A 16300-nucleotide genomic window follows, 5' to 3' on the forward strand; every position below is an offset into this window, starting at 1 on the left:
GCCAGAGTCTCTGGGATGTCCTAGAGATGGGGACAGCGGTGAGCATGTCTCAACAGTTGGGTCTCTGATGGGGGTGTCAGGAGATACACTTTCTGCAGTGGCTATCACCTGGGGCAGGTTTGGATGAGCACCCTGGTGGGGTTTAGTTCTCTGCTGCAAGTCCCTCTGCCTTCCAGGGAGGGGAGCAGTACCTTCCCCGCTGGGCTGTGAGCTTAGGCTGGGAGGAGTGTGGACAGTTTGGACCTGGGTCAGTCTTGGTTAGGAGTGGGCACCTGGTTTGGTGTGCGTGATCATGCTGAGCTATTGCATTTACCCTGGTTCATGCTGGTCTACTGCCTCCATGCTCAGCAGGTTGAGGTTTTGGCCGGTCTTCTTCTGTCTTCTTTTGGCCTCTCTTCTTCTGACATCTTCTGTCTGTCCCCCTCGATCAGGTGTCTCCGGAGAAGTGCCGCTTCGCCATAGGCCGAATCCTGAGCGAGGGAGACGCAAAGCCATCAGAAGAGCAGATCAAGCGGTTCCAGAAGTATGGCTTCAAGATCTTCTCCTTCCCTGCTCCCAGCCACGTGGTCATGGCGTCCTTTCCATTCACTACGCCGTTGTCCATCCATCTAGCAGTCAACCGTGTCCACCCAGCCCTCGACACCTACATCAAGGTAAGCAAGCGTGGCATGAAGTGTGTCGCATGTGTTCGTGGACTGTCAGAGGCTTCTCTTGCTGACAGCTGATGGGCCTGCTGTGACGTGTCATCTCTTGATGTCTTCCCTTGGGCGCTACCATCAAGATCTCCTCCTTTTGCAATCTGGCAGGTAGTTCCCCAGCAGGGATGTCCTCCCATTTGCTCTGTAGGCGCAGGGGTATCTGAAAAGATGTTTTGTGTTTACGAGAAGCAAGTTCTCATCTGACGACTTGCTGCTCTTCTCCTTAATGCAGAGATAAAAGCTGGTTTTCCCCTCGAGTGTCTTGCTTGTTGTTAGGATCTGGCAGGTATGTGCCCCTTTGGTGTAACGCATCATGCCATGAAACTTCTGTTTCAAGTGCCAGTCTCACCAGTGGGGCAGCTGTCTTCTGCAGGGGGTTGGAGGAGAAGTTAGAAACTTTCTGGCCTGTGGGCTTGTGAAGACTTGGTTTCAAGCAAGACATTGAAATTTGTGGCCCTTGGCCCTGGCTGGGCAGGCAGCTGCTGTGGGCTGTGTTTGCCCTTGCCCCCAGGCAGAGCAGGTGGCCATCCCCTCTTCTGGTCTTTTTGATTCCAGCTCTGCTGCCTTGCTCTGGCTGCCAGACCAGCTGCGGCAAGGGTGTTCCCAGGCAACACATCTGATGCAGACACCTCCAGATTCAGGCTTTCTAGAGAGTGAGGATGGTCCTGGCCAGCTGGGCGATGGAGGAAAGGGACCGTCCTTCCTGGAGGGGGAGGATGCTGGGGAGGGGCCAGCGCTCAGCCCCTGGCTTATCTGACTGTCAAGTTCTGTCGCTTTCGTTTGTTCGTGTTGAAACACACTATTTATAAACTTGCTTTTCCTGGCGAAACTCCCAGCCCTGTGGGGGAACCGTGTGAATCCCTCCAGCCTGCGCTGTGCCGCAGGATGGCTGCCCGGGTGCCAACCCCAGAACTTCAGCTGGGGGCTCTTTGCTGACCCTTCTGTCCACCCCAGCCTTAGGGAGCTGCCTGCTGGTACCGGCAGAAGATGCGTTAACACCAGCAGTGGGTGAGACTGCCGCTGCTCGTGCCCCCAACCCTTGCTGGAGAGCAGAACCACTTCCCCCTTCTCCTCTTCTTGCTTCATCCTCTCTATGTCTCTTCCTGGAGCTCTGCTGGCTGTTTTGGTGCGGGGGGTATCGGGCTCTGCTGCCAGCCCTGCGGCGGACGCGTGGGTGTGCAGGGAGGGGGCTGGTGCGGGTGGGAGATCAGGTTGGCTGCGGGAGTGCTCGGCGACGCGGGGCTGACGCTGCCTTACTTGGGGAAAGGTCCTGGCGAGCGCATCTGTCGCATGAGAGATGGAGTTGTTAGAGCTAAAAAGGGAACCATGGGTTGTTCTGGGAGCACCTGGCAGCGTTTAATGGGAGTGGCCGACTTCAGATTAAAATAAATAACTGAAATTGTACAGAAACGCAGCACCCAGGGCTGCGTATGGAGGGAGGGCACCCATTTTGCTCTCTGCCCCAGTCCCAACAGCACGTGTGTCAGGGTGCATGCCTGCGTCCCTCCCCAAGTCCTGCAGCAGAGCACAGCCCCCCTGCCCACGTTAGACTGACCGTGGGGACACAGGCAGGGAGACAACGGGGTTGCCTTGCTGGCACAGGGCAGAGGGGAGTGGGTGCTGCCAGTCCCTCATGATGCACCGTGGGGGCCTGGCTTCCTCCGATGTGGCGTGGGGGACTTTGGAGACTGTTTGCAGCCACGCCAGCAGCATCCCTGCCACTTCTCCTGCATCCCTGCCACTTCTCCTGCGGCTGGACTGCCTGCACTCCTGGGGCTGTGCTGGCACTTCCCTGGGCGGAGGGATGGGAAGGGAGCGGGGAAAGTTTCATGGAAACAGGTGACCTGTGCCCGCTCCGTGGTGGGAATGGGGGTTGCCATGGAGACAGCTCCAAATAGCATCCTTCATCCCACCCCCGGCGCCCGGCTCCCTTAAGCAACCCGAGACAGCAGCGAGACAGAGATTTGCTTTATTTATTTATTTCACGCTGCGCCTGCTTTGAGAAGGGCGCTGTTAATGAGAGCCGGGGGTCAGGCCTGTTGAGCACGTGGGTCCCCCCGCTGCCCTCCTCACAGCAGGGAGGAAGGGGGGTGGGCTCGCAGAAGCCAGGAGGCATGAAAGGGGGCTCAGCAGCAGAGATGAAACACCGGCCGGCTCCCGTGGAGAGAGGGAATTAGCTGAAGTGGAGGGAGGATGGCATGGCTGCCTAGTCATAGGAAGGAGATATGGGAAAGCAGGGGATGGAGAGGGAGGAGGAGGCAGGGAGAGGGGTGGAGGGTGGGGAGGAAGGGTGGAGAAAGCTTTGGAGATGTTGAAAAATAGGGGAGGGGAATGGAAGGAGAAGGGGACTGGAGGAGACGTGTGGGGCAAAGGAGCTGAGGGTTTGAGGACTGACTGAGGGAGCAGAACTGCGAGAGGTGGTGGGGAGGTCTGAGGCAGAGCTGGAGGAAGGCCCACCACAGGTGGCCTCCAGCACCCTTCCCACCGTGTCCCCTGAGGTTAACTGTTGGGGACATTGGGTCCCTGAGGCCGAAGGCTGGTGGATGTGGAGGGGGAGCGTAGCTCCCTCTGGACTCACTGATGCTGCGCTGAAGATACTGGGGATGCCATGGCTCAGGTTTCCCAAGCAGTGTGGGTGCAGTGGTGCTGGCTTTCAGCAGCCTGGGTTTTGCGCTTCCCAGTCTGCTGCTGCTTCAGAGGGACAGGGGAAGTTTAAAAATGAAATTTATAACAATAATTTAAAAAATTAATAGGATGGTGGAGTCTCATTAGGGATGAAAGGGAGATGGTCTGACATGGAGCAGGAGACGCTGCAGTCAGGCTGCCCTTGGAGCATGCCTCCTCACCCCCCTGGCTCTCATGGGGCTCAGGAGTTGGCATTTCCGTGACTCTTTGGGTGCAGCCATAGCTTTTGGAAACTGTGGGGAAATGGCTGCAGCCATCCCCAACAGGTAAGAGGATATCCTTCCCCTGGGATGGCAGGCTGGCAGTAACAATGACTTGCTGGCTAGAATTGCCTTTGGAGAAGCCCCGGAGATCCTGCTAGCTTGCTGCTCCAAGCATGGGTTATTTAAGGCATAGACTGGGGTTACTTAGTGTCCCTTGAAAGCATTTCTTCCTTAATAACTCCTGCTGATGCTTCTCCCTGCTGCCAGGTAGGTATGCCCCAATCTTCCAGGGTGTACACTCCTGCCCCACAGCACAGCTGCCAGTCAGACCCAGCAGTACTCACTCCTGGGTGTGAAGGAGTTCCTGCAAAGCTCTTCCCTGCTGGGGACCCTTTCTGACAGCTCTGGGTGCGGGTTATTCCCCTGTACATCCTGCCATTTCAAGGAATGTTTATTCTGGCTTGGGTGTAGCAAACTCTCCACGGTGGGCTGCGTGTACCTGCGTGTCTCTGCATCCGTGCTGGTATCTAGTGGGCACTGCCAGGCAGGTGGGCTTGGATCTCCTGACCCCTGGGCTCCTCTGGCAGCCAGAGAGGTGGCTAAATTGCATCCGAGGCAGAGCTGGCAGGTGTCTCCCACTGCAACCCTGGAAGTAACTGGCTGAACGTGGCCTCTTTCTGTGGGGTCAGTTTTGTGCTCTCTCCAGCTGAGGAGGATGTTCAAGTGGAGGGATGAAGGAGGGGAGTGATGCCAGCATTGTCCTGGCTGCCTTGCACCCTGCTCTGAACCAGAGCATGAGCTGGCTGGCTCCAAACCCTGACTCTGCCTAACTTGGAAAACTGGGGTTTGCTCTCTTTAGCTGGTCTTGAAGAGGCATCCTCCAACTTTCAGAAAAAAAAAAAAAAAGAGCTTTTTCTCTTCCCCTGGCTCTGTACTAGGATGTTCCCCACCTCCATGGGCTTGTGAAACACTGCTCTACAGTGCACATCTCAAGCAGCAGCGGCCGGCATGGGGTCTGTGATGCCAGGAAGGATTTGGGAGGCTGTCAGGTTGGCTGCTGCCTGGCATGGGCTGCCATGCTCCTCTGCACCTTGGCCCCCAGTCGACAGGGACCCGAGGCAGGGTGCTCTCTATGGTACTAGAAAGACATGGCTTGCTCCTGTTTACAGCCAAGGAAACACATTATTCCTTTGGCCACTAGCTTGGAGCGAGCTTTGCTTCCCTTGTTGGCTATGGGAGTCACCTCTTGCCTCTCTCTTTGATAAGCCAAATATACAGAGCTTGTAAAGTCTTCCACTGGCATATTTTTCATATTTTCCAATCTTAATTCCTGGGGGTATTTTTGGAACTTTTTTTGGACCTGTTTTCACCTTAGAAAGTTCTCTGACTTGTCATTAGCACAAATGGATGCTTTATTTTGGCAATGGTCTTATTGCTGTGGTGCACATCTTGTCTCTGGTGGACATCTTGTCCTCTGCTGTGGACCCCCCGAGTCGTGGGTTTGTTCTGAGCCAGCTAACAATGACTTCAAACACGTGCCACCGTCCTTTGGAGTGGTAGTTTCTTGATTAAAAATGGGAAATGGTACCAAGTCCTATGTCTTCTTTGAGTTTGAATGAATGGCATAGGGGCTAGTTTGTTTATCAGTCAAGCTTGCAATCCCCACAAAAATAAATCACTTTTGCCAACAGAATCTGACAGCTGTAAACGTGTGTTGGTTGACATTAATTATGCCGGTCTCCTTTGCTTCCTGGTGATCTGATCTGGTTGCAGCCATCTGATTATTTTACCTTGGCTCAGTCTTTGCCTGACCAGCCTGTGCTTGCCCAAGTCAGCTCTTTACATATTTGAATATTGGCAGGTGCAGGCTGCTGTCTCTCCTGGGACAGAGATCACCCTTTGACATGTGGACAGCTTGTCAACTGGGACTTCAGCATGTTTTAAATGTATGTTATCTTGAGCTGCGAGCTGTGTCTTATATCTTCCCATGGAAGAGCAAACATTTCACCTGCATCCTCTGCCCATGTTGTCTGGCTTTGTCCTAAGTCCATTGCAGAAATACTCACCGAACGCTTCCCCCTTCTCGGTGGCGCCACTGAGGTTTTCCCCGGCTGACGTGTCTGGGATCTGTGCCATCCTTCAGACTCTCCTCCCCTACCCAGCACCCCAAACGGCTTCTTAACATGAACGGCTTTCTGTCTGTAGGGGACTGGGAACCTACACATGGTCCTTCACGGCAGCTAAGCCTTGGTGCCCAGCACCCTTGTGAGTGTGGCCACACCTTGTCTTTCCCTCCCGCTCCCCTGACCGCGCTGCCACGGCTGCTGGCTTTGCTCAGATCTGTTGATGTTGCTTTTCTCCCAGTTGTAATAAATGAAGGTCTGTGGAGCTCTGTTCCCATCCCAGACAGTTTGTGTTTCAAAGGTGAAACCATGGAGCAATCTTTTGGCTTGACTGCGTCAGGGGACAGGGGTCAGGGGTTGGCAGCTGGTAAAACATTTGCAAAGAGGGATCAATTAGTGGAATGGCTTTCTACTTAAATTCTTTCTCCTGGCTGATTTAGTTTACTTGAGGATCTGTGAATGAAGCCTTTTTAAGTACCAGCTTGTCGTGTGCAAGTGGTACGGGCTGCAGCATGCATGAGACCCAATCACAGCAGCAGCTCCAGCCGATCAGCTACAAGCCAAGGTTTTCCTCCGGGGGTCTAGGAAGTACTACAGATGCCCAGCCCTCTCTGCCGGTGCTGTTCCTCAACCATAGCTTTGCTTGTCCTCATGAACTCCTTTGGTCTCCTGCAAGCTCTGGGGACCACAGGCTGAAGACCACTGCCCAAGATGGAGCCCTTACTGAGCCAAGGCCACTCAAAGTTGCATATCCCTCTCCCCAGGGAGGACGAGGAGCAGGATACCTTCATCTAGAACTCATCACCACCAACCTGGGGCTTTGCTGCTCTCACTGCCTCATCATGTGGGCTTGGAAGGACTGATCCAGGTGACCTTCTCCATCCTTGCATCAGTGGGTCACCCTGCAGAATATACCTGTGGCTTTCTGGGAGGTGGAGCTCTCCGTCCTCCTCCTTCCCTTTTCCCATGCGCCAGGATGGCCGTGGGGATCCATTTGCAGATGCCTTGAGAGAGGTTTGGGGTGCTGGGGAGAGAGGTGGTGCCTCAGCTGCTTGGCTAGGTGGGATGACCTTCAGTTTAAGCCCATGTGCACTTGAATATAGGTCTGTAGAGTTACCAGGAAGACAGGATATTATCTGATGCTGTTCAGTGATCCTCACACATCAAATAAAACGGGTAAAAAGAAGCCCTTGAGAGTCATAGAGGATTTGATGTGTCTAACTCGTATTGATGGCAGAGATGAGACCAGAGCTGACAGCGTGACAGGCTGCTGGGCCCTGGGCTGGCAAGGGCTTGGAGTAAGGATACAGACTCTGGGGGAAGCCTTTGCATGTGTCTTCACAAGTCCCAAGCTGGGCTGCAGGTTGGGTCACGCGTGGCTTGTGCGCTGCAGATGGACCTCGCTAGCACCCGGTGCCTGCTGGTTGCATACCTAGGGGCTGCAGCAGCGACAGGTTGGGGCTGTCCTTGGTGGTTGTCCCTCAGATACCTCCAGTGTGGGTGATAGCCACAGACCAGTCACATCTCCAGTGGGTGGTACTTGGTTGGGGTGGGGAGGTGGCTAATGATGGGAAACCCTGGGGAAGTGTGAATGCTTGGGGTGGATGGTGCAGACAGACTCCTGGTGGAGGGTGAGAGTTTCTTCCTTTCCAGATTTTGTCACTTATGTCATTTCTTTGACCTCAACATTATGATCTGACTTGGAGTGGGGGATTGATGACAAGCCACCTCCCTGGTTTTGCCCCACTGGTGTTAGCCAGCCAGCAGCAGGGTTTCAAAATGAGGGGGAAGAAACAAGACCCATCCTACTTATTTCCCCCTCTTAGAAATAATCCTCAACTCAAATGCTGCTCTGACTTGGTTTATCCTATGACCAAGGAAGCCCTCAATGGTGTTGTCTTTGTGGTCTGTCACTCATATCCACACGTGCTACATAGTGGATTGAGTCTTTTTTTCTCCTTTAGGAACCCCATTGGGCTTGTGGATGTGTTGGGTGTTTGCAGACTGCTCCCCCAAAGGGCAGTGGAGCACAGCCTGATGCTTGCAGCATCTCCCTGCAGCCAGGGAAACTGAGGCACAGGGGATGTCGCATCCAACCTGCCACATGCTGCTGAGGTCTTCCACTGCTGCTTGTGGCCACAGGAAAAGAAGGGGGAGCAGAAGAGGGCAACGTCAGAGACGGCTTTGGGCGAGTGATTCTGGTTGCCTGGGGCCTGTGGTGGTGTGCGCCGAGTCCATCAGGCTCCCTCCTCTCACCTAGGCTTTATGCACATGGTTTCTGCTGCTGGTAAAAGAGGTGATGTGAGTAGATGAGATTTTGGTCTTATTTTAGGGGAAGACATTTTAAGGACGGGAGTCCCGGTAATCTACAGCTCTCTCCCACCAGCCTGGTTGATGTTGAGGATGAGCACCGGAGTAGCTTGGCCAGCGGTGTTGGAGGGTGCCCTTGGCTGGGATGTGCTCCCTACCAGGAGCCAGTGAAGCTCTTGATCTTGGGCTGGGCAGGAGGAGCAGGCGAGGGGTGGGCACCACAGTGCTCCAGCCTGAGCCCTTCCAGAAGGTGACGTGCAACTGCAAGAACCAGAGGGGGACCCCGAGGTGTCTCTGCACGGGCTTGGTGCCTTCACGGGCACATTCATCTCCTGCTGACCTGCCCTGACAGCTGGTTTTCAGTGGTCTCTCTCCAGTGAGGCCGCCCGTTCCCTGTTTGTTGGCAACCCCTAGCTGCATGTCACATCGCATCAGTTCGCGCGTTCGTGGTGACTTTTACTTACTAAATATTTTTAGTGACAAAACCCTCCGAAGAAGTTTCAGTCCTGCAAATGTGAGTGACCTTGCCTTCAGCGCTGTGCAGGGCAGGGGAGGGCAGGACACCCATGAGATCAGGCTGGGAGCTGAGCCACGTGGAAGGGTTTTGTGGTGGGCAACGTCGTTTAACGCCATAGGGACCTTTGGACCCGGCTCAGGGTCGTGCAGCGGAGCGGGTCCGTTTAACCTGTGTCTGCAGGGAAACGCGCTCCTCCTGCGCCACTAATGGAACATATGGGGATCTGGGGCTCTGCGTCACGTCTCCTGCCACTCGCAGCGGGCATCCCCACTTTCCCACTTCTCCAGAGGAATTTGGCAGCCCCAGGGCACTACTCATCTGCTGTCAGTTTTTCCCTGGTCCTTGCAGGCGGGCAAGCAGTGACTTAGCGCTGGCCGTGCCTCATGTTCAGTGCTGGGCGCTGCCCTGACGGAGCTGGCATGGCCAGCTTGTACCAGACAGGCCAGTGTGCGCCCATAGGCATGTGCTGGCTGCCTGGTGCATGCCAGTGCCATACCTGCTGCTCTGCCACCTTGTGCTTGCAAGCGCCTTTCCTCTTGCAAGCGCACGGCTTCTGTTTCAGCTCTGCTGTTTGGTTGCATGGGGGCAGGTGTAAAACTGCAGCTCTGGTGGCATCGCTGCTTTGAGCAGAAAGAGGTTTCCTGGCCAGCTTTGAGCTTCAGTAGTTACAAAGGCTCCTTCCCTGCCTCTGCAGCTTGTCTCATGTGTGAAATCACCCGGTTTTTCCCCAACTTCATGTTGACTCTGTGCAAGCATCCTAGCAGCAGGCAGAGGAGTCCTGGTCCCAGGCAAGTAACTGGTATGGGATGCAGGTTCCTGGCCACTGTGGCCTCCCCAGTTCTAAGTGATCACAGAATGGGAACAGCTAAGGTTAGAAGGGACCTGGAAAGCTCATCTGGTCCAACCTTTCATGGGAAAGGGAGACTGGATGAGGTTATCTAGTGCCCAATTGCATCTTGAAAGCCTCCAGCAATGACTCCACTGCATCCCTGGGGAGGTTGTTCCAGCTGGTGGCTCAGCCCCATGTCTCTGCCACTGTGAGTGCTTTCCTGTGATGTCCAGCATCTTGATTCTATTACCATCCCAGCTCCTTTTCCAGGAGCATTTCCAAAGGCAGCTCCTGGAAGGAAAGCAAACTTCCAGCGCCTGCCTTCCTATGCATGCCAGACCACGTGGGCGTCCCTGATGGCCCAACAGCCAAAAGCCTGCCCAGTGCTGTCTGTCAGCCCGTGGTCCTGCTGGGGGGTATTTTCATCCCAGAAGGGAGTGAGAAGACACCTTGCTCTCCTAGATGCTGCTTTGGAAAACTGGGGCTCGCAGCCTCGTAACGACTTACCCAGCCTTGCAAAATTGTCAGAGAGATGAATCTGCTCAGACACAAAGATTTTCTCCCCCCTCGCCTTTGCAGTGAGAATTAATGATCGCAGAGGAAGCCGGGGATATTTCATACTGCTGTCCAAGGGAGAGAAAGAACTGAAATGGTTTGCCTTGGGCAAGGAGGGAGAGTAAAATACTACAGTGCTTTTCTGTCAGATCTCTTTATCGACTCAATCTGTACATGTGCTCTCCCCGAATGTATTTATAGAGAATCCCAGAGAATGCAGTTGGCTCAAAAGGTTTTCTTTGTCCGGCATTGGAGACGGGTCCAGCTCTCTCAAGCAGCGACACTGTCCCAAACCTTGGGGTCTTCCCTCCTTGCCAGCTAGTCAATTAATTCAAGGATGAGATTGATCTGCCTCTCTGCAATTATTTTAGCAGGGTCCTAATGATTTTTTTCTGGGCTGGTTCTTCCCTGTAGCCCTCTGAGCCAGACCTTGCCAGCTGTGCCAGGCTTGAGAAACAGCAAAATGAACCCAATCAAATGCGAAACAGCTTCTTAGAAATACTGCTCTTTTCCAGCAAATGCTGTTGGCCCAGTTTCTGTGGCTGTGAAGCTCCCACTTTGAAACCTGTGGAGCAGGGAGATAATACATTTGAAAGCAGTGGCATTTTTACCTCCAGAAAAAGGACCATTGTGCTATGACTAACTTGCACTTTTTAGATTCTAGTTAGGTATAAAATGGTAGGAAAGGCCCCACTTCAGGGAGGGCAGGAGAACGAAAACATTTCTCTTCTGCACTGATGGATGAGTCGCGAGGTTGGGTGGTGATCAGATCACAGGGATGAAAGAACAAAATCGGTTCTTGCTCCTTCCCGTGCCGAGAGCTTACGTGCCATAGGCGAGGCGATGGCTTTGGGGCTGCATCAGTGGCTGGAGCACTGGCGAGGCGGCTGAGCCCAGCTGTTTGCTCCGAAGCAGAGGGTCACACTGAAAGTCCCTCAGGGTCTCTTCTTTCAGCAGGGCTATATATACGTATAACCCTGTTGTCTCTGCCTGCCTGCAGCAGCCGCTGCCCTTTGGATGCTGTTTTTGTTGATGCCGCTGCACGCTGGTGGCCTCGGGCAGAGGCAGCGGACCGGAGGTGTCCTGAGCTGCCAGTCCTCGTGACCGCGGCAGGCACAGTGGTCTGTGGAGCTGCTCACATCTTGGGGAGGCTTTCATGGGCTCAGCGTGTGATTTTGCTCTGTTTATGCTGTTGCCTGGTGGCCGTCACTCTGCCCGCACCCATAGGGACTCACAGCCTTCGCAGAGTGGGTACGGGGTGTGGAGACGTGCAATGGTTTAGTGCAGACCTATGTACATAAGTACATCCTGTCCTGCTTTGAGGAGCAAACATCCGATGCTGAACTCAAGCTTGTCTTGACAGGCTGCGGAAAATCATGCTGTCAAATCCTGGCTCTCTTGAACTCCTCCACATTTGCCAGGACTGGGTTCATCTTTGTGGTCTCCAGCTGCCTCTGCCATTGCAGGGCTCTAGAGCAGCTTGCAGCCTGGTCTGTGAGCTCATTGAAAGAGGAAGGTCGAGCTGTGCTTAATTCTGGGCTTGCAGGGTTTTGGAGAGTGCCTGGGAGCCCTCAGCTCCAGGAATCCTTTTGTCCTATTTCTTTTCCAGCATGTGGCAGCTTATTCCAGCCTTTCTGCTTCAGCCAAACTGGGGAAAATCAGAGCCTTTTGTAGAAATGTTGGCAGTTTGTAACTCCAGCACCCGTGCCCAGAGCTGGCAGGGATGACTCCAGGTTAGAACTGCCCAGAGGCAGCTGATGGAGGTCTGCAGCCTGGCGGGATGTCCAGGCTTCCTGCACTGCTTCCCTGGCTCCATCCTGGGCAAGTGGCACACCATGGCGAGCCTCTCCTCTTCATGTGATTGCATAGGAGCAAGAAAAGGCATTCGTTCCCCTGCTGTCTGACCACAGCGGGCAGAGGAGGCAGCAGCTCCCTGGGGACAGGCTCAGGAATGAGTCAGTGCTTGTCCTCTGTCACCCTTGAGCTGACTTTTCTGAGGATCTCTTCTGTGGTGTCTGGCATTGGTAAGAGACCAAAGGTACCTGTTACCCTCAAGAGTGGATCAGCACCTGATGGACCGGTGCCTCCGGGTGTGCCAAGGCAGCATCCTATTTCTTTGTCCTCACCTCACCCGAAGTTTGCCTTTCCTGGGCTCCTCGATGCTCTGGTGAGCGTGAGGAGGTCGAGGCTCATGTCTGGCTTGGGCAGATGCATTTCTGCTGGCTTTATTGGAGATGCGTTGTCCCTTAGGTAGGGTGCCTCTGCCCTGCCAGGGCTGGGGGGAGGGCTGGGGCTGTAATGAAAGAAAGGATGTGCCTCCAGTGTGGAGGAGAGGAACAAACCTGCCTAAGAGGGGAGATGATGATGGAGAGTCACCTCTCCTTCTGGGTAGCAGAGAGAAACTAGAAAGAGATTTCTGTGCTGACTTGGAGCAGAGCTTAGGTACAGCTTTTGGGACAGAATCAGACTCCTGTGGCTGCCATGTCCACTTTCTCCAAAGGTCACCTCTTAGAGGGGTTCAAAATACAGATCTCCTGGCCTGTGTGCAGAGGGAAGCTGAGGAAGGCTTTCAGAGGCTTTCAGGATTGAGCGAGCAGCCCAGCTGCAGCAGAGAGCCAGAGCTCCCCTCCAGCTTGCACCAAGGCAACATCCGAGGGGTGCTGGGAGTCCTGAGCCAGCACAGAGAGGGGAGAGGGGAGACACTCGCAGCCAGCTCCCTCGGGCAGTGGGACAACAAAACAGAGACACTGGGAGCCACAAAATGGAGTCACTGGTGAGGTTTGGGGTGTGCTTGTCTTTCAGGCCACTGACATCTGGATTTTGCACGTCTACATTTTGCATGGCTGCATTCCTCCTAAAGCTCAGTGAGGCTCTGCCGATCTGAGGCTGAGCTCCAAATTAAATGACACCGAATGGTGCAGCTTTACATTTCAAAGGGTCTGAGGGAGGGGAAGGATGCCTGGGAGTTTCGGGCACTATGGAGTAATTGGGGTGATTTTTTTTTTTTTTTTTTTTTTTTTGCCGGCTTGTACAATGACTGCCGGGTGCTCATTCCACAGACGGATGGTTTTACCTGTTCATCTTCTGCTAATGTGAGGAATCATAACAACCCCACAGGGATGAAGGGAGGTGACGGAGCCGAGTGCAGCAGGGAGAGCAGGTTAGTAACTGCTCTGCATCCCTGACTCTGGCTGCTTATCACGGTGATAACTGGGCACATGTTCGCATCCCAGGACCCCTGGAAACTTCTGCTTCTGTCCCCCTCCTTCCACACACCACCAACCAGAAGATCTGGTATATTTAAAGCTGTTACAGTGTCCATTTCCCTTATCTTTGCAGCTCTGTGGGGCGGATCTTAAGGCAGAAGTGCTGCTTGAAGGTCAAGGACAGACCTTTAAGGCAGCTGGTAGAGTGGTTGGTCTGGGAGTCCCTGTCCCAGCACAGCACTGGGGGCTGTTGCCTTTCAGATGAAACCCAAAGGGGTGTCCTGGCGCCGTGGGGATGAAGAGGATGCTCTGTGGCTGTTCACAGAGCCAGCCTGTCCGCAGCTGTCTGCTGGCTTCATGCATTTGTTGATGGGCTCTGTTTCCGCTCCGTGGGGTTGTAATGCACCCCGGGAAGGCTGGAGGGAGGGAAACCGTGGCCTCATTCCCACTGTGGACACCAGCATTTTCTCCCTGCCACTGGATGGCCAGTTACTCTCAGCTGCTTCTCTGGATTTTATTTCTGCTGGGAGCTGATGGCAGCTCCTTGACACGCAGAAAGGTAGATATCTATCATCTGCTGTGGCCAGCTGCTCTTCTTCTCATGCTGTGCGGATTCACAGCTTGGGGTAACGTCCGCCCAGCGGTACAGTAACCAGACTGTGAGTTGGCAAAAGCTTATCAAGAGGTCAGTGTCAGAGAAAGACTTGCTCCGGTACTTCTCTGCCGAGCAGTTCAGGAGATGAGCAAAGCAGAAGCGGCTGCTATAGCTGCAGGAGCTGCCTGATGCTGTGGGCTCGCAGCTGAGGAGTGCAGCCATCGGCTCCTCTCTGTTCTTGCATCCTCCTCTCTCACATGCATCTCTAGGTGCCATGTTCACTTGTCCCTCCCTTGCTCAGTTCCTGCCTCCCCAAGAAGTCATTATCTGCATCTCTCACCAGTTCCCCTGCAAAGCTGTGTCTCCCAGTAGGTGCTACTGTGGGATCCATAGCATCGACTCAGCTCTGGCTTTATGCTGTGCCATGGAGCACAGTGTCCAAACCCCTCCTTTCTTGCTAGCTTAGACACAGCAGCTTTCCTGGGATGGGGCTGCAGCGATGCAGGGCAGAGTCTGCTCCCTGCCCACGACAAGCTGCAGCTGCTTGGGGAAGGGTGGAAGGGGGCAGAGGTGCAGAGATGCTTCCCCAAAGACCTCCCCACCCTCTGGGTAGCCAGAGCTTGAGGGAGGGCACCATGGTGCTGGAAAGAGGAGGGGTGTCCTCCAGGTTTCAAGGGGCATTGATGAGGATCCAGGGCAGCTCTGGTGGCCGCGGCATCGGCCGATGTGCTGCAGTCGATGATGTTATGCAGGGCTGCCCGTGGTTTGGGGTACCCGGGAGAGTGGAGCAGTGGTGGAGATAGGGAGGTGGCTCCTCGGCAGGGAAAGACCTGGAAAGCTAAGCAGCATGGCGTGTATCTGGAGCTTTCCCAGCTCATGCAGCACCTCTGGAAGCATACAGGACCTGTAAGGCTGCAGGCTTGTGGAGGGGCAGTCAGGCTGGGCTCTGTCCTCACCTAACTCACTTCGATTTTGTCTCCTGATTGATCTGCACAGTCAAACTCACAATCTTGTGCTGGCGGAGGAGCAGTCGCCAGACTGCAAAGGTCTCTGAAAGCAGCTGCTCCCCTCCCCTGCTGCCTCCATTGCCGGCAGAAGAGCCTGGCTTTGGAGGCACTCGGCTTGTGTCTGCACCAGCACTGCCAGCCATTGCCTCCTTGGCACACCGCGGCAGCACGCTCGGCAGGTGCTCTCCTCTGCAGACCAAGGTAATGAGCCCCCTGGGACGCTGTGCCGGGGTCCCTGGTGGGCCGAGGAGGAGGAGGTGAGGGCTGCAGAGGAAAGGCAGGCACCCAGCCCCACCTCGCCTCTCCATGCCTGCCCTGGGCAGGGCAGCTGGAGAGATCGGTCAGCACATGCAGCTGCCGAAATGGCGTGTCCTGGCTCGAGGGTGTCTGGAGCTGTCCTGAGATCCCTGGTGAATTTGCCTGATGCCACTCGTTCGCCTCCCTTACCCCCTCCTTGCCTCTGCCTGCGTTTCCACCTCCTCCCGCATTGCAGGCAGCCTGCCCGTCTTTTTTGCCTTTTGCTTTCTGCCTGCCAGCGCTGTTTGTTTGCACTTGGGATTTCCTCGGGCAAATCGTTACCGCCAGCGGCTGGAGGCTCTGGGGGCTTCATTATCCGAGCTCACCGGTGGGAGCTGTCATCACGCTGGGGCTCGCCAGGGTCTCTGGCTCTTTGCCCTTTGCCTCGCAGGATTGCTGGCTTTTTGGAGTAGAGGTGGAAGCTGTTGGACGTGGGGGTTTGAAGGCAGCTTTCCTGGAAGCCTGCGGGGAAATGTCTCTTGTTTGTTTATAAAAATTCAGAAGGATGCTTGTCTTGGGCTCTGGCTTGCTTTTAAAACACGGGGACGTTTGTCCCCGGGGCAAGTGAAGGAGAAGCAGGAGCAGGAGGAGCAGTGAACCGAGGGTAAGCGGTGGCCCGTGGGTGAGTGTCCTGCAGTGGAGAGCCCAGGAGGGATCTCTGTCACCCGAAGCAAGCCTGGGCCTCCCTGAGCACTAGGTCAAACAGTCTTTCTGCACTGTTGGCTGCATTTAGCCAATAGCTTGAACGATTTTTCTGTCCTGGAAACTTGCTTTCTGCCATCAGATTTGCTGATGCACTGTACTGGTGACATGCTGACGGACATCGTGATCATCTTACCTATTCCTCCTCAACAAACCAGGCTGAAAGCTGCCCCGTCTTCCTCTTTGGTGGCCGTCCTTGCCTTCTACATGAGGCTGATAAGCCTAACATTAAGTCCCTGTCTGTGGGGAGGGAAGGACTATTTTGTCTGGGAATCAGGCGGTGACATCCCGGCTTTGCTCTGGGCTGCCAGTGGCTTTATCTGTGCAAGTTCAGCAAGGTTAGGTTCTTCAGCTTCCCTTTTCAGCTTTCTCAGTTGCGAAGGGATGGTGTGAGGCTGAGCTTAGCTCATCGTGAAATATATTCCATGAAGCCTGGGAGCCGGGGGCGTTGCAGAAAGACAAGGTTGTTCAAGGAGGTAGGAAGGGACAGGGGGGTATTTATTTCACTGGGCCATTTTCTTTCTGGCCGCATTAATGTGACACATGTCCTGAATTTGTCCTGTGACCAACAAG

At 54.6% G+C, this 16300-nt stretch overlaps 1 protein-coding gene across 2 annotated transcripts in view; it reads left to right on the plus strand.

The window, feature by feature from the left end:
* The window catches only part of TEX264 (testis expressed 264, ER-phagy receptor), a 43370-nt gene that overhangs the window by 8746 nt on the left and 18324 nt on the right, over window positions 1-16300 (plus strand). For both annotated transcript variants that reach the window (XM_074879395.1, XM_074879396.1), the window contains exon 4: window positions 432-653. In XM_074879395.1, coding sequence (XP_074735496.1) covers window positions 432-653 — 222 coding nt within the window. The remainder of the gene's footprint in view (window positions 1-431; window positions 654-16300) is intronic.

This window comes from Strix uralensis, chromosome 10, assembly GCF_047716275.1.
Source record: "Strix uralensis isolate ZFMK-TIS-50842 chromosome 10, bStrUra1, whole genome shotgun sequence".
NCBI classification, from domain to species: Eukaryota; Metazoa; Chordata; class Aves; order Strigiformes; family Strigidae; genus Strix; species Strix uralensis.